Source organism: Crinia signifera, chromosome 4 (assembly GCF_055691185.1).
Source record: "Crinia signifera chromosome 4, ASM5569118v1, whole genome shotgun sequence".
Taxonomy (NCBI): domain Eukaryota; kingdom Metazoa; phylum Chordata; class Amphibia; order Anura; family Myobatrachidae; genus Crinia; species Crinia signifera.
The window spans coordinates 157361181-157376500 of record NC_139220.1 but is presented as its reverse complement, the minus strand read 5'-3'; the positions used below and the strand labels follow the sequence as shown (position 1 = coordinate 157376500).

Below are 15320 nucleotides of genomic sequence, written 5' to 3'. Positions count from 1 at the left end.
TCCCTGTGCCTATGTCCCTGCTGCCCCTCTCTCTTTCCCTATGTCCTGCTGTCAATCTCCCTGTCCCTATCTCTGTCCCTGCTGTCACTCTCTCTTTTCCTGAATTTTGCCTCATACCGTGTTGCATAATATGAATTTTAGCTCATACTGTGTGGCACAATGGGAATTTTGGCTCGTTTTGTGGGAATTTTGGGTAATTCCATGTGGCATAATGTGCTTTCTGGCTCATTCCGTAGGAATTTTGTCTCATCCTCTGTGTGTAATAATGTGAATTTTGGCTCATTCTGTGTGGAATAATGTGAATTTTGGCTCATTCTGTGTAGCATAATGGGAATTTTGGCTCATTCCATGTGGCATAATGTGGGAGTCCAGCCTGAAAAATCCAGAGAGTGCCGCCTGATTCCTGAGGGTGTGGCTCATGTATACTTTCAGCAATGTGCCGTAATGTATAATCTCTGCCTGGATGCCAGTTTTGTAAGATGTGGGTCCCACGTACAGTAGCTCTAGTTATGCCCCCGAGTACAGCATATACTGTATAGTGCCATATACTGCACACACATACTGTATATACAGTATATATATATGTGTGCGCACTATATATATATATATATATATATATATATATATATATATATATATATATATATATATATATATATATATAGCGAGTAGTTGGCACTTGCTCTCAGCTGCAGCTTGAAGGTGCCCAGAGAAAATAAAGTCATATATAGTAGAACACCGGCACTCACTCTTTTTAGAAGGAATTCAAGGCACCTCTGAGTAGCCTTGAATTTCTTCTAAAAAGAGTGAGTGCCGGTGTTCTACTATATATATTTATATTAGTGCTGGGCACGTTAACGCGTTAATATTGCGTTAACGTGCCGGCACATTAACTGCGATTAAAATATTTAACGCAGTTAACGCGGGGAGGGGGGTGCGCGGGTGCACGGGGGGCGATGTGGCAGCAGGGAACAGGAAAACGGGGCTGGCGGGCACGGGAAACAAATGTTCGATGGGGCTGCACCGCAGGGTGCAGAGCGTCCCTCCAAATATGGCCACCGCTGTGTAGTAGAGAGACGCTAGAGGTGCTCCTTTACCACTAGCGTCTGTCAGGGAAGTTCAGAGTGCACACACAGCTCTACCCGGAAGTGCGGATTCCGGGAGCGCTGTGGACCTGCAACCCCTGGCATGGAGCAAGTTAACCCCACTGGCATGGAGCAAGAAAACACCCCCTGGCAACGAGCAAGAAACCCCTTACCTGGCAACGAGCATGAAACCTCCCTGGCAACGAGCAAGTAAACCTCCCTGGCAACAAGCAAGTAACCCTCCCCTGGCAACAAGCAAGTAACCCTCCCCTGGCAACAAGCAGGGAACCCACTATGGCAACATGCATGCAATCCCCCTTAGCAACACGCATATAATCCCACCTGGCAACGAGCACGGAACCTCTGGCAGCAAGATTTTAGGTAAGCAGCACGTATGTGCCTATCAGTGCGATTAATCGCAGTTAATCGCAAAAATTTCGTGCGATTAATCGCGATTACAAATTTTAATCGTTGCCCACCACTAATATATATATATATATATATATATATATATATATATACAGTAGTTTGGAGGTGCGGCACTCCCCGCAAATTAACAGGACATGAAGCGGTTTAAAGGCAACGTTTCAATGTCTTTATTGCGACATTTTCATCAGGCTAACATAATACATGACAGGAACATACCTTTATTCACCTCTGTGCAGTTAGGACAGCGTGACTCCCCGCCTCCCACACAGTGGGCGCTTAGGGATGACGTCATCCTGCTGGTGGATCGTGCTACCATCACCATGGGAACACTAGACAACAAAACGAATACAAACAGAACAATGATATGCAGGCTCATGCTGAGTACTTGCTCTAATCGCTATTATAAACCATGTCACTTGTGCATCGTTTCACATAATAAGCAAATAGGGAAAACAATTACTCTGACTTTTTGTAAGTAATAAAGCGCATGAACAAATAGCAAATTTGGACCAGCAGCATTAATGAATAGTACTAAGTATATTAACATTGTGCGCATTAGACAAATATGTCTTAAAGTAAAAAGGGAGGAATTTCTTAATGTTAAGAAAATCATTATTATAGCTTCCTGGCAAGACAGCTGATGCCCAGGTGCTCATTTAACCCCTTTGGGGCCAGGGTATCAAGGCGGTGGATCCACCTGGTTTCACATTTCAATAGTAACAAACCACGGTTTCCACCTCTCAGGTTCAAAGGAACATGATCAATCATTCGGTACCTTAAAGAAGGCAACGAATGTTTGAACGCCACAAAATGTTTAGGGACAGGTTGGTCACATTTGCCTCCTGCGAGAGCTTGTCTAATAGTGGATCTATGAGTTGTTATGCGCTCTTTAAAGGTTCTTTCCGTTTTGCCTATGTATGAGAGGCCGCAGGGGCAAATTAATTGATATACCACGAACCGTGACTCACAGCTCAAGGTATGGCGAATCATAAATTTAGTGCCCTGTTGTGGGTGGTAAAACACGTTGCCGGGTATCATGCATGTACAGACTGTACATGTACAACGGATACATCCCCTAGGAGCTGGTTTAGGGGGTTGATTAAATTTGGTAATGTCGGTTTTTACCAACATGTCACGAAGATTAGGTGCCCGTTGGTAACATGCCAACAAACGGGTATTAGGAATGTTGATGTCTTTATCACTCTGTACAATGGGCCAGAGTTTTTTTGAAGTTTTATTCACAATGTGGCTGGCTGAGGAATATGTGGTCACCCACGGAATGATCTGAGGTACTTCTTTAAGGGGTTTAGGGGCAAGTAATTGTTCCCTAGTAATATTAGAAGCCCTTTGGCGTGCTGCCAAAAGGTCCTGCCATTTGTATCCCCTCTCAAAAAATCGTTGTAACAAGGCATCAATTTGTGACTCAGCTTCGACCGGGTCAGATACTATCCGCTTAATACGGATGATCTGGGAGTATGGCAATCCTCTGATGAGACTAGAGGGATGTGCACTGTTGCCATGTAACAGATTGTTACGGTCTGTCTCTTTTTGAAAGAGCCCTGTCTCAATTTGACCGTTATTTAATTTCAAAGCAACATCAAGAAAATTAATGCTATGTTGGTCACATGTGATGGTTAATTTGACAGGACTGTCACTTGAATTATGCAAATTGATATGCTGTATGAAATCATCAATAGGGCCGGACCATACAATCAGCAAGTCATCAATGAAGCGCCGATATAGCAAAATTCTGGCATTCAATCGTGGAACATCAAAAAATAGCTCCTGTTCGATTAAAAACATATAAATGTTAGCATATGCTGGAGCAGTATTAGAACCCATCGAACAGCCGTTCGTTTGAAGCCAGAATTTGCCATCGTGCACAAAATAATTCTTAGTCAGAATAAACTGCAACAAAGAAATCAGAAAATCAATCGGGGGGCCAATATAATCACTCTGGGCAGCCAAAAACTTTTCAACAGCCAGTAAACCTGCTTGATGTGGTATGACTGTATACAAGCTTTTTACATCAAGCGTTATTAACCATATTTCACCCTCCAGGACAGGTAAGTCACGTACTATTTGTAACAATGTAGTAGTGTCCAGAAGATAACGGGGGTGACGGATGATGTACGGTTGTAGAATTGCATCAATAAATACTGATGCAAGTTGGGATAGGGAGTGGCGGGCTGCAATGATTGGGCGGCCAGGAGGGTCAACCAGGGATTTGTGGATTTTTGGAATACTGTAAATAACAGGAACCATGGGGAACTTGGGGATCAGAGCATCACAAAGGGATTGATCAATTTGTTTGGCCAGTACCGCAGATAGTAACAAGCTTTGTAATTGCTTCTGGTACACAGAAGTGGGATCTCTTGGCAAAAGTTGGTACGTTAGCTGGTCTGACAGTTGTAAGTCCAGTTCGGCCTTGTATTTGACAAAGTCCATCACGACAAGGGCTCCCCCTTTGTCTGCTGGTCGAAAAATTAAATCTTGGTTATCAGCCAACTTTCTCAGGGTTAGACGTTCAGCTCCTGAAAGGTTGGAGTGTTGAATGGGCTTAGTTGAGAGTTCTTTATCAACTTGAGAGCCAAGTAGACGCATGAAAGTCTTTATAGAAGGGTTTGATGATAGGGGGTCGAAGTTAGAGCGGGGCAAAAGTTGACGTAGTTGAAGAGGAATCGTGTCGACAACCGTGTCGGCACTGGTAGGAATCTTTGAGAAGTATTCCTTAAGTTTCAATTGGCGGTGCAGGACTTGTTGTTCGGATTGCCAGATAAGCGGGTCCATTCGAACCGAAGGGACGAAGGACAAGCCTTTAGTAAGTAGACGATGTTCATCGCTGGATAATGTATAAGATGAAAGATTTACTACTAGGCTCTTGTCGGTATGGGTGGCTTCTTTCCAGCTGCCCTGCCTCTGCCACTGCCTCCCTCGTCGGGTATAGCGACGCCGCCTTCGATGTTCCTCAGGCGGGTGGTTACCCCTAAAGGGCCAGTCGGTTGCCTTCTCCCTCTGCCACCTCTGCCGCGGCCGCGGCGTTGTTCAGGTTCGGCATCACTATTAGAAGAGAAGTTATCTGAGGATTTGTCAGTGGTAACATACCCTCTATATCTGTTTTGTCGGAAGAAAGGACGTCGCTCTTTGGATATATAGGATTTCTCTTGGCGGCTCTGATAATATATAAGTTATAACCACATTTCCGCACCTCTTTCTCTCTGGCAGGCAGTGGCAGCTCAGTTATATACTGATGCTAAGCACATGGTAGAGCTCCACTCACACTGGAGGCCTCACACAGACAGAAAATTGGCACCTAGCTTGGGGCTGATAAGAGTTTCAATAGTGTGACCGATGGTTGTGAACCTGGCACCCCCATGGTGACCCCACTGACACTAGTACTAGGCTAGTTACATACAATAATATACCCAGAAGATTAGTACTGTTAAGCCCTGTACACACTAGGCCAGGGGTGGGGAACCTTTTTTGTGCCAAGGGCCGTTTGTATGGTGAAAAAATCCTTCGGGGGCCATATGTAAACAATTCTCTTACAAATCGTCCTGCTGCAGCAGCCCCACGCTCCGGCGGCTGCCGCTGAATAGGACTGACAGTCTCTGGCTGCTGTTGATTAAGAGGAATCTCGCAAGAACTACCGTCCTCTCTGAGATTCCCCTGTACCTGACTCCTGGCAAAGCCGCGGGGCAGGTGGGAGGGCCACTCAGACCAGCCACAGGGGCCGCATACAGCCCCCGGGCCTGAGGTTACCCACCCCCTACTAGGCCAAACCTGTCCTCAAGATCTATCCAACAGCTCATGTTTATCAGGCAACCTGTGGATCTATAGTAGGAATGAATGCAGAATGTTTAAAAAATGTGACAGTAATGACTACAGCTGTGCACCAGCTAGGTGATTTGGAAAATGTGGACCATTGGTAGATTCCCCCCCCCCCCCCCCCCCCCGCAATTGGCAAGTGTATATGTTTTTGCAGATGCCGGGTCCCCACCGGGTTCCCACCACCGTCAATATCAGTGTTAGCTGGGATTGCCAAGTGTATATGGGGCTTTATTTATTTTCACTATTTACAGTTTCTTATATAACGCAGCATATTCCGTTGCACTTTACAAATGGAAACAACAGTGATTAAACAAACTGGGTAGACACAAACCGACATGGAGGCCCTGCTCGCAAGCTTATAATCTATAGCCTCAGAATTTGGGTCTCTAGCATGAAAACACCCCTGCTAGCAGTGAGAGTGCAAATCTTCTGGGAAATATTTCAGTATTGGAGATCTTGCTATCATTATTTTTCTGTATATTTTTATAACTTTATTTATTTATTAACTTTATTTACTTTTCACCATGTTGTCATTTAATAACTAATTTTCAGGAACATGATTGCAAATTAACCCAGGAGATTGTAGAACTGATTGACAGAGAAGCTGACCTTTTAATGCGCGGGGTAAAAAATTGCAACCTAGATGGCCTACGAAAAAGAATATCAACTCTTTTCCTGCAATACATAAAGATCCCCACTTTTAACCCTGAAGTTTCCAGATTGCTCAAGGTAATACTTATTCCAGTTATTAACTATTAAATGTATTTTCCATTTAAAATCTGCAATGATAATTTTAAACTAAAAACACATTGTAATTCATAAAAAATGTGTTGGCATTTTACTATAGCCTGTTCCGGTCTGCACACAAGGGCTGATTCTAGATTATTCATAGTGATCCGAATTCGGCCCATGCCCCGATGTTCGGGGTTTGCGCATGTGCAAACCCGGACTGCAAATGGTCACGGCAAGTTGCTCACTCGTCAGGGAGTGAGGGATGGCGACGCTGAGCCATGGGAATGCCCAGCGTTTTATAGGCGCTCCCTTGGGTATGTGGGCCGGCCCCATGAACATATATGTATTTAAGATGATTGCAGAAATATTAAACAATAGCAATCATTTAAAATTGTATGTACTTAATGCGAGCCTTACTATAAAGTTATTAAAATGATTTAATTCTAGTTCTAAAGTAAAATAAAAGTGGTATATGAAATTATATTTCACTGAGCACAGTGGCTAGCATTGCTACCTTTCTGTAGATCTGGGCAGGCGCCCATGGTGCCAAGGTTGGGTATGGATCATAAGGTTGACTCGATGAAACACCCCCAGAACCCCTGAAATAGTCCTAAATAAGAATAAAATGGGCAGCTGCATACCTTCCAGCATTGAAACACCGGTTAGCCGGACTCTTGCACGCCCTGTTTTCATCACTGCGGGGTCATGGCCAGTGCTCTGAGAGCTGCTGGTATTGCCCCCATTCCCACATGCCTGTGCGAGTGACAGAAGGACCACTAACTGCCCCCTCCCCACACAACACATGCAGATGCATGTGTGTGTGGGATGGGGGGGGGGGGGGGGTTCCCTTACCTCATTGCTGTTCTCCTGTCCGTATTCTGGAGACATCTGATTTTATGGTGGGGACTGAGCTTAATCAATGGCGCAATCAGGATGTTGTTACAGGCAGTGGTAATGTAGCCTATCAACTGCTGGGTGGCTCTGTAATGATGCTGAACTTTAGTTGCCTCTGTGCTTGTCACATTACCAATGGAAGAACATGCCTCCCTGCCCCCACTCCACTCCAGGTAAGAAGTGGAGTTTAGGCTTGGAGGCATTCTCCAAGCTTATAGCATCACAGTCTAGTTCATAGTAGTGTTTGCATCGGTTTTGTACTACCAGGGCCCTGTCTGTGTGTAGATTGTATTTTTACCTGCGTGATACCTCTTCATCTTATCAGATGGACCATGTGCTTATCAGATGAGCATATGGCTCAGAATATACTCATCTGTCTGAGCCTGCCCTCTGTATTCTCTGTGTCTGCCAGCTGCTGGCCAATTTTGTGGACTAGCCAGAGAACAGTGATTCATATGACACCTTTGCTGAGTTTTAGAAAAACTTAAAATCATGATTGTGCTATAAGATATCAACATAATAATGTGTAACGTCTTCTCCTAATCAGTATTTGTGGTTCCTCCTATGAAATGCGGTGTACTTGTAATCTCTCTTTGCACATAGAATCGTTCTGTGGCCAGTTTGCCTTATGTTGTACATCAATTAAGCATTCAGACATTGTGTATTCATTTGGACTACCCACTAGTATTAATTATTTATTATCAGTTTCTTATATAGCGCAGCACATTGCAAGTGCACTTTACAATTGGTATAACTATAACATAGGCAAATTATTGTAATTGTCTTTTATCAGGTTCCTCAAGACTCTGCAGTTCTCCGCAAAAATATATATTTCTGTCCCTGTTGTGAAAGCTATCTACCTTCAACTGAATTTTCTCTGTCTGCCAACGCTCGCACAGTTGGCAGGTGCCGGAAATGTTCCAAGGTAGATAATGAAGCCCGTCTGAGAGAAGAATTCTCGAAATATAGACTATTATTGAAACAGCTGAAAAAGTCTGAAACCGATTATGGTGATGATGCTAAAATTGCGTTCTTTCTCCAGGTAATAGTATATCTTTCTTACACAACACATACCAAGGGTAGATTTTGGGTTCTTCCATAGTGTATTTGTTTGACAATTTTATAATAAACGAAAATTAGTAACACCAAGCCAGATGTATACTTATCGCGCAGCTATAGCACTTCCTGCTTTGCCTCATTAATGAGGCGAAGCAGGAAGGGACATCAATAAGATGTATTAACATCTTGTCTGCTGAAGCGGTGGAGCGCAAACTCCCCCCACCGGCGACGTCCCCTTGAGCAGCTGACGCGCTGTCTCCTTCCCTCCCTGCTGGCTGTGCTGTGCAGACGTGAGACCTCGCTTCTCACGGGAGATCTCCAGCGCAGCCCGGAGCCAGCAACAGGGATAGTGCTGTCTTTGTTGTGGGGATTGGGCTTCACCACCCTGCGAATGTAGAAGTGGATAGCGGCAGGGGGCGGAATGGTCAGCGCAAATAATTTGTGCTGATACCCCTTCTCCCCTATAACAACACTTCATACATCTGCCCCAATGTTATTAATAGTAGTAGTACTGTAAAAAGACATTACATGACCTTCAATAGGTATATTTTCCTATGTTAAAATATATTTTACAAATAACTGTATCCATTTTATCATTCAATGTCTCTTTTACGCAGACAGTTTTTCTTTAGTTACAGTATTGTTAAACTTTTACATTATGTTTCGCTAAGTCATAGTTAAACTTTACAATGGTCATTATGTATTAACTTTCTACAGGTATCTGACACTTTATAGATTTTAAACTTGGAAATCAATTAGATAACAATGTACTATTACAACATCCTTATTTCACTTCAAAAGAACCAATACATTGACGTCAAGGAAGACGCAGAAAGTCATGTGACCATTTACATAGACAGCTGAAAGATCCAAAACTTGTAACATTAAGTTATATTTCTGTCTTGGATATGTAATCCCGCCGATGAAACACATATTTTGTGACATAATCAAACTTCGAACTGGGTCATTATGTAAAATGGAGGTAGTGTAGTTAATAATACCATGAGAAATCCAATCCATATCGGTAAGAGTTGGTTCCCCTCACATACATAAATGTTACTAATGTACAGTATGTGAGAGGAAAGATGAGGAAAGATGTCAGTTCAATGTGATCTGCCACGTAATGTTTGGCTGCACATATTACCACTTAATACAGTACCCAAACATGTCTACTTTTCCAGAAAACCTCTGTGAGGTACAGGAGGAAATTATTAATATTACTGACCACAAGATGTCTTCCCCCAACCATTCTAGACATACTTCGTAACCAACCTGCTGATATGTATTCTTCATGAAGAGTTATAAACAAATATACTTCACATGATTCATTACCCTGCCAATTTACTAGAATGTGCCTACTAAATTGTTTAAAAGTTTAAATTGGGTGTCTATACTACAGTTATATGGTACCTTAATTATATCAAACATGACCTGTAATTAGTGTGTTGGGCTTTAGTGTCCAACACACTAATTACATCTATCATAGGCAAATTAAATTATTTTAACCCTGCATTAATCCTTGTTTAAGTTCCAATCCATTTGTTTTCATTTGTGAAAGTAGGTAGATGGGACACATGAAAATGTTTTCTATTTCCATGTCCAGGACCTTCACATGATATGACTGGGCTACACATTTTTTTCACTCACTTTTTCACTGTATTTTTAATCTTTTATTATAGCAAGAGGATCTTCAATACCTTGTGGACAATATCTGGGCTGCTCACTCTGCACTCAGTGCCTGTGATGACCTCTATGATCTGGTCATGATAAGGTGGGACAAATACTACGAATGGTCTCCATGGAATTGTATTCTCTTGACAAAAGATGAGGCAGCTGCTCATTTAAAACTTGCTAATGCTGAACAGGTAATGATTATTGGCCATATTTAGATTTCATTTTTGTATTGTATTTTTTACACATTAGTTTTTTCAATGCTATCAGAACTCCAGCTTATTATATTTAGCTATTATTGTATGTATAGCCATCTTAACAGCATTGTAGGCTCTGCGCAGAGCATTGTACCTATTTATGGAGAATAAAAAAAGGAATAATAACTTACCCCTTCTGCGGTCCTGCAACATTTCCTAACAGTGAGAGAATGTCAACACTGTTATTGGTAGATACCACTAGGCCACCTGCCTCTGGCTGCCCGCTCAGAGACAGGTAGAGAATGATGCTCCAAGGCCATACTGATTGTGGATTACACACAATCTGAGTGGGAAGGCAGCATTCTCTACCTGCCTCTCAAAAAGCTCCAGAGACACCAGCTCAGGGGCACATACCCCACGGCCAAAAATTCAATAATCAGTGATTAAGTGATGTGCAAATTTACTAAAACGAATTCCATAACCCAATGGTTTCCAAACTGTGTGCCGCGGCACCCTGGGGTGCCTCAGAGCACTTGCAGGGGTGCCCTGGTATGGTGGTCCAGGACCAGTTAATTTTATTTATGGTCAGTGTAATAGGGAAACTCTGCTTGTGGCTTCCATCATAAAATATGTGAACAAACCGGAGTGAATACTGAATACTCACAACATAACTAAGGTTCAGATATAAACACAATTTATTTAATTTTATATATAACTATTTTTTTAAAGTACTCAATAATAAACTTTTGGCCTATGGGTGCCACAAAATTTTTTTCTGATACTCCTGGGTGCCGTGATTCCAAAATATTTGAATATAAAATAGTAACAAATACTAGACATACTGTATTTCAGGTAAAACTATACTGTTTGTTGAATATCAAACGCTGTTATCACAGAACATGATTGTGATACTTCCTGCATGCGGACAAATTCCTGTAGGGGCCAATCTACATTCAGGCATGGACACTTATATGATCTATGTTGTTAGTGATAAATTATTTTAGGTTTATATTTTGTTTAAGCTTGTATACAATCTAAATCTTGTATACAATTTAAATTGGTTCTTTTTTGTATATATATACGGTATACTTCGCAGTACTGCACCCTTTCTACAGATAATTATGGCACCTCACAGTAAAAAGCTGTGATATAATTCAAGCCAATATATCATGCCCATTTTTCATTCTCATTGTTGTATTGTTTTTGGTCATTTATGATTAGTGGCATTTAAATTACAATTATCTTTTGAAATGAGGGGGCGCATACTTAGCTTGGAAAATACTGTATACATGATTCAAAATTCTTGTTTATTTTTGTCTTTTCCTATTCAGGCTTATGGCATTGTTTTTATTCGGAAGATCAAGCACAGGCATACTCTTGCCAAGAACTATTTTTCCCAGATTCCTGAGATGGCCCCATTTCTTCAACAGGAGAAATCACATCAGATGTCTACAGTTAATGATCTGGTTATTAGTAAACCTATTGCATCCACTTTCCAAATCTAGATTATTTTCCCTACTGAGTTCAGTATGTTCATCATATTCTGTTCTGTGCTTTTATTCTATCATTACTGAGCCATTTATTAATGAATAAACTATAAGGATTGTCATTCAAATTTTAAATAAACCTCTTCAACATTGTTTTGACACACATCAGTATCTGAAGAAATAAACTAGTTTGCATGTATATAGTGGTAGTATAAAGTAGAAAGCTCATCTAAAGGGGATACATACAATATTCCGGCAGTGGGAATGCCAAAGATCAAAAGACTGACCCGGCTTCCCAATATGAAAAATCCTGACTGGGGCTCCATAAGTAACCTAACCCTCTCCCCCTACCTACCCCTCTGACCCTATCCCCCCCCCCTCCTTGCAGAAGAACTCTAACCTTCTCCACCCCCCAGAAGTCTAACCCTAAAGGCCCCTATACATTAGTATAATATGGCCCTTTTACCCACAATTATGACCCATCGGGCTGAAAAATTGTGAGGTAAGTGTCATATTATATCATTTACTTCCAATTCTGATCCGCTGCATATTCTTGTGCACATCGGATGCTGATTTTGTCATTGCTGCCACAAGGATACATTGCATCCTGGAACAGTGAATGGGATTGCATATGATACATCCTGCAAAGTGACCTAGCTGCTGGGAAGTCTGGTAAGGAGTTGGCAAGCATGTAAGGCCATGTGGCGATACCTCGCGCTAACCTAAATGACCCTTTTAGGCTTACATTAAAAAAAACATAAGAGAATAACTGCACTAAATCAGGTGTTATAGCACCTACAGTATATTGAGAATATCAAATTGAATTTAATTAAATGACATATTCAAAAAACACATGAGATAAAATCTAGAACAATATTGCTATTGTAAAAAAATGTAAAGAAATTGGGGGCAAAAAAAACCTAGTCCATACGGTACCGTATACTTGTGTGTATGTCCAAAAATGGACTAGATGAATGTCCGTGTCCATTCCTATGATGCCTCGCTAAAAGGTATTCCCAAAGCATAGAGAGAGTTCAGTTGGAGACAGCCTGCTAGCGGTGGGGCTATACCTTATGGCTATGCCCCATACATCCTAAGGCAGGAGGCAAGCATCCTCCATTAAGCCACCATTAAGGGACCCACAGATAAAAACTGAACCCTGCTTTGGGAATAGCTTTTAGTGAGGCATCATAGGAACAAATACAGACATTTATCTAGTCCAGTGGTTCCCAAACTTTTTCAGTCCGGGGCACCCTTTGGATCTCCATGACTTTTTCAAGGCACCCTTAAGACAAAATAATTATCGAACTATCCCTTTTTTTTTTAAGTTGTTGGGTCAAAACAATGCTTTAGCTCAGGAAAAAATGGCTTATTAATTTGATTGTAAAAATAATAAACAGAAATCCTAGAAACAATGCCCCCACCTGCTTACCAGCTTGTTCTCTCTTCCCTATAACATCGTATAATACCCCTTTCATACAGTACCTGCAACCTGGCAATTACCCAGCATCATTTTGCCGGGTGCATTCTGACCCCCTTTCACACCAAGCGGCAAATTACCCGGTAATTTGCTGAACAACACAGGTATTTCTTTGGTGTGAAAGGGTCAACCTGGGTCTTAAATCCCTGGTCGCTGACCCTGGAGAAGAGTAGTGTAGGTGACATGGGATTTTCAACCCAAATTGACCTTTTCACACCAAAGAAATATCAGTGTTAAGGGGCCTACACACCTAGTCATGCAGAAGCGTTCTGAATGATGATAGATCGCTCAGAACGCTTGAGCCTGATCGCTTAGCACAAGCGATCTGTCAGAGCCAATGTTCTCACCGGAAAGCATGCTGCATATTAATCGCCAGATGACAACGATGCTATCGCCCCTACACACAGCGTGATGTAGGGGCATTTTCTAAGCGAACTAGTGAGAACACATAGAAAATGCCTGTATATCGCTATGTGTGTAGGCCCCATTATTCAGCAAATTACCGGATTGAAATTTTTAACCCGTTAATTTGCTGCTCGGTGTGAAAAAAAAAAGTATAAGTCACTTACAGCAGGCATCCCCTTCCTATAGATTTCCCTATGCAGCCTCTCACATAAAACATATTCATTTTTTTGTCACTTTCTCAGCCAGAACTTGAATTAGCTGCCAGGACTCTTGTCCAGTGCACTCCTTGGACACTCCAGTATAATCACATTTTTTTTTTGTCTGACCAAGTTACAGGTTACACCCCCTGAGCACATCCCGCACAATACCCCCCGCCGGCTGATTCCAGTCAAATGGATTATGGACCATCACTTGCCACTGCACCATCTCCAGCACATCCCACACACCCAGTGCCAGATTAGTTACTCATGGGCGTGGAGCTGACATTTAGGGAAGGCCTATTGTGTGCCATTAGAGGTAGTGTAATCAGTACCGTACTGGTGACATTCAGTACTACAAATATTACGGCACTACCTTCCCACTCTATATCACATTCCCACACTGCATTCCATCATATTTACCTCCCCACACTGCATCACTATATACCTGTTCACACTACATCTCCACACAATACCTCCCCAAATTCCTACCAACACTACATCCCCACATTATATCATTATGTTACATACACGCACTATATCACTACACTACCTCCAAATTCTGTGAACTACAGTATATCCAGCTAATAAGTCCTGGGGGGGTGTCAATAAAACACATGGTAAGGGAGCAGCACAAAGGGGTGAGGAGCCAGACACACAGGGGTGAGGGAGAAGGGGCAGGCACACAGGGATGAGGTTAATAGGCAGCAGAGGGTTGAGGTGGCAGGGGAAAAATGGCAAATGGTAAGTGAGGGTAAGGGGACAGGTACACAGGAATGAGGGTAAGAGGTAACAGAGGGGTGAGGTGGCATGGAGATGAGAGTAAGGGTGCAGGCATGCAGGGGTCAGGGTAAGGGGTCAGCAGATTGATAAGGTGGCAGACACACAGGTTAAGGGGGTGGGAACAGAGGGGTCAGGGTAAAGGGGCAGCAGAGGCAGCTCCAAACCCCCCCCCCCCGCTGCCTGAGCACCCCCCTACCCCCCAGCGCAGGTGTACACTACACGCTGCCTGGCCTGCTGACTCGGCAAGGGCAGAAACTCAGCTCCCTGCATTAACACCTGCTCCCCCTGCGCCGATGTACACGCTGCTCGGCCTGCTGACTCGGCACGGGCAGCCGCCCAGCTCCCTGCATTAACCTCCCACGGCCACGACGTGCTGCTGCCCAGCCTGCTGACTAGCCGCACAGGCAGCCGCTAAGCTCCCTGCACTAATACCCCCTCCCCGGCACTGACAATCACGCTGCCGTCCTGCTGACTCGGCACAGACAGCCGCTCAGCAACTTGTACTCACCCACTCCCCGCGCTAGCTCCTTACACACTGTCCAGCCCAGCTTGCATGAAAAAAAAAATACATGCGGCTGACAGGCTGCGTCGGCGGCACCCCGGTGACAGTGCCGCGGCACCCCAGGGAGCCGCGGCGCACAGTTTGGGAACCACTGATCTAGTCCCTTTTTGGACATTCTCAATATAAGTGTTATATGTAGCACCTGATTTAACGCAGTTATCCTCTTACTATTTTGAATTTATCTTGTATGGGAGTAACGCCCCTGTTTCTCCTACTGCTGCCTCGCAACACGGCTCTGCTTGGAGCGCCCCTACTTTGATATCTTATTTACCCTTTTGCACCTTCTAGGCTTGCTACCACCTGTCCAGGATAACTTGTAGCTGCCTGTTCCCATGCATTGTAGAGTCCAGGGACGCCACCCCTCTGAACTCCAGTCTTAATTACCGGACTGTCTGGAGTAATTCTGGACTGGTAACCTTAGACCCTTCCACAGCTTGACACTAACCTTCGCAGCATACTTACATTCGGGATGCCAGCTGTCGGTATTCCTGCATTTATTACTTGATTT

The 15320-nt window shown here is 43.2% G+C and overlaps 1 protein-coding gene across 1 annotated transcript in view; it reads left to right on the top strand.

Moving 5' to 3' along the window:
• Positions 1–11699, top strand: part of IQUB (IQ motif and ubiquitin domain containing) — a 39812-nt gene extending 28113 nt beyond the window's left edge. The window contains exons 10-13 of the mRNA XM_083179684.1: positions 5898–6074; positions 7765–8013; positions 9710–9895; positions 11230–11699. Coding sequence (XP_083035810.1) covers positions 5898–6074; positions 7765–8013; positions 9710–9895; positions 11230–11403 — 786 coding nt within the window. The 3' untranslated portion in view covers positions 11404–11699. The remainder of the gene's footprint in view (positions 1–5897; positions 6075–7764; positions 8014–9709; positions 9896–11229) is intronic.
• The last annotated feature ends 3621 nt before the right edge of the window (positions 11700–15320 follow it).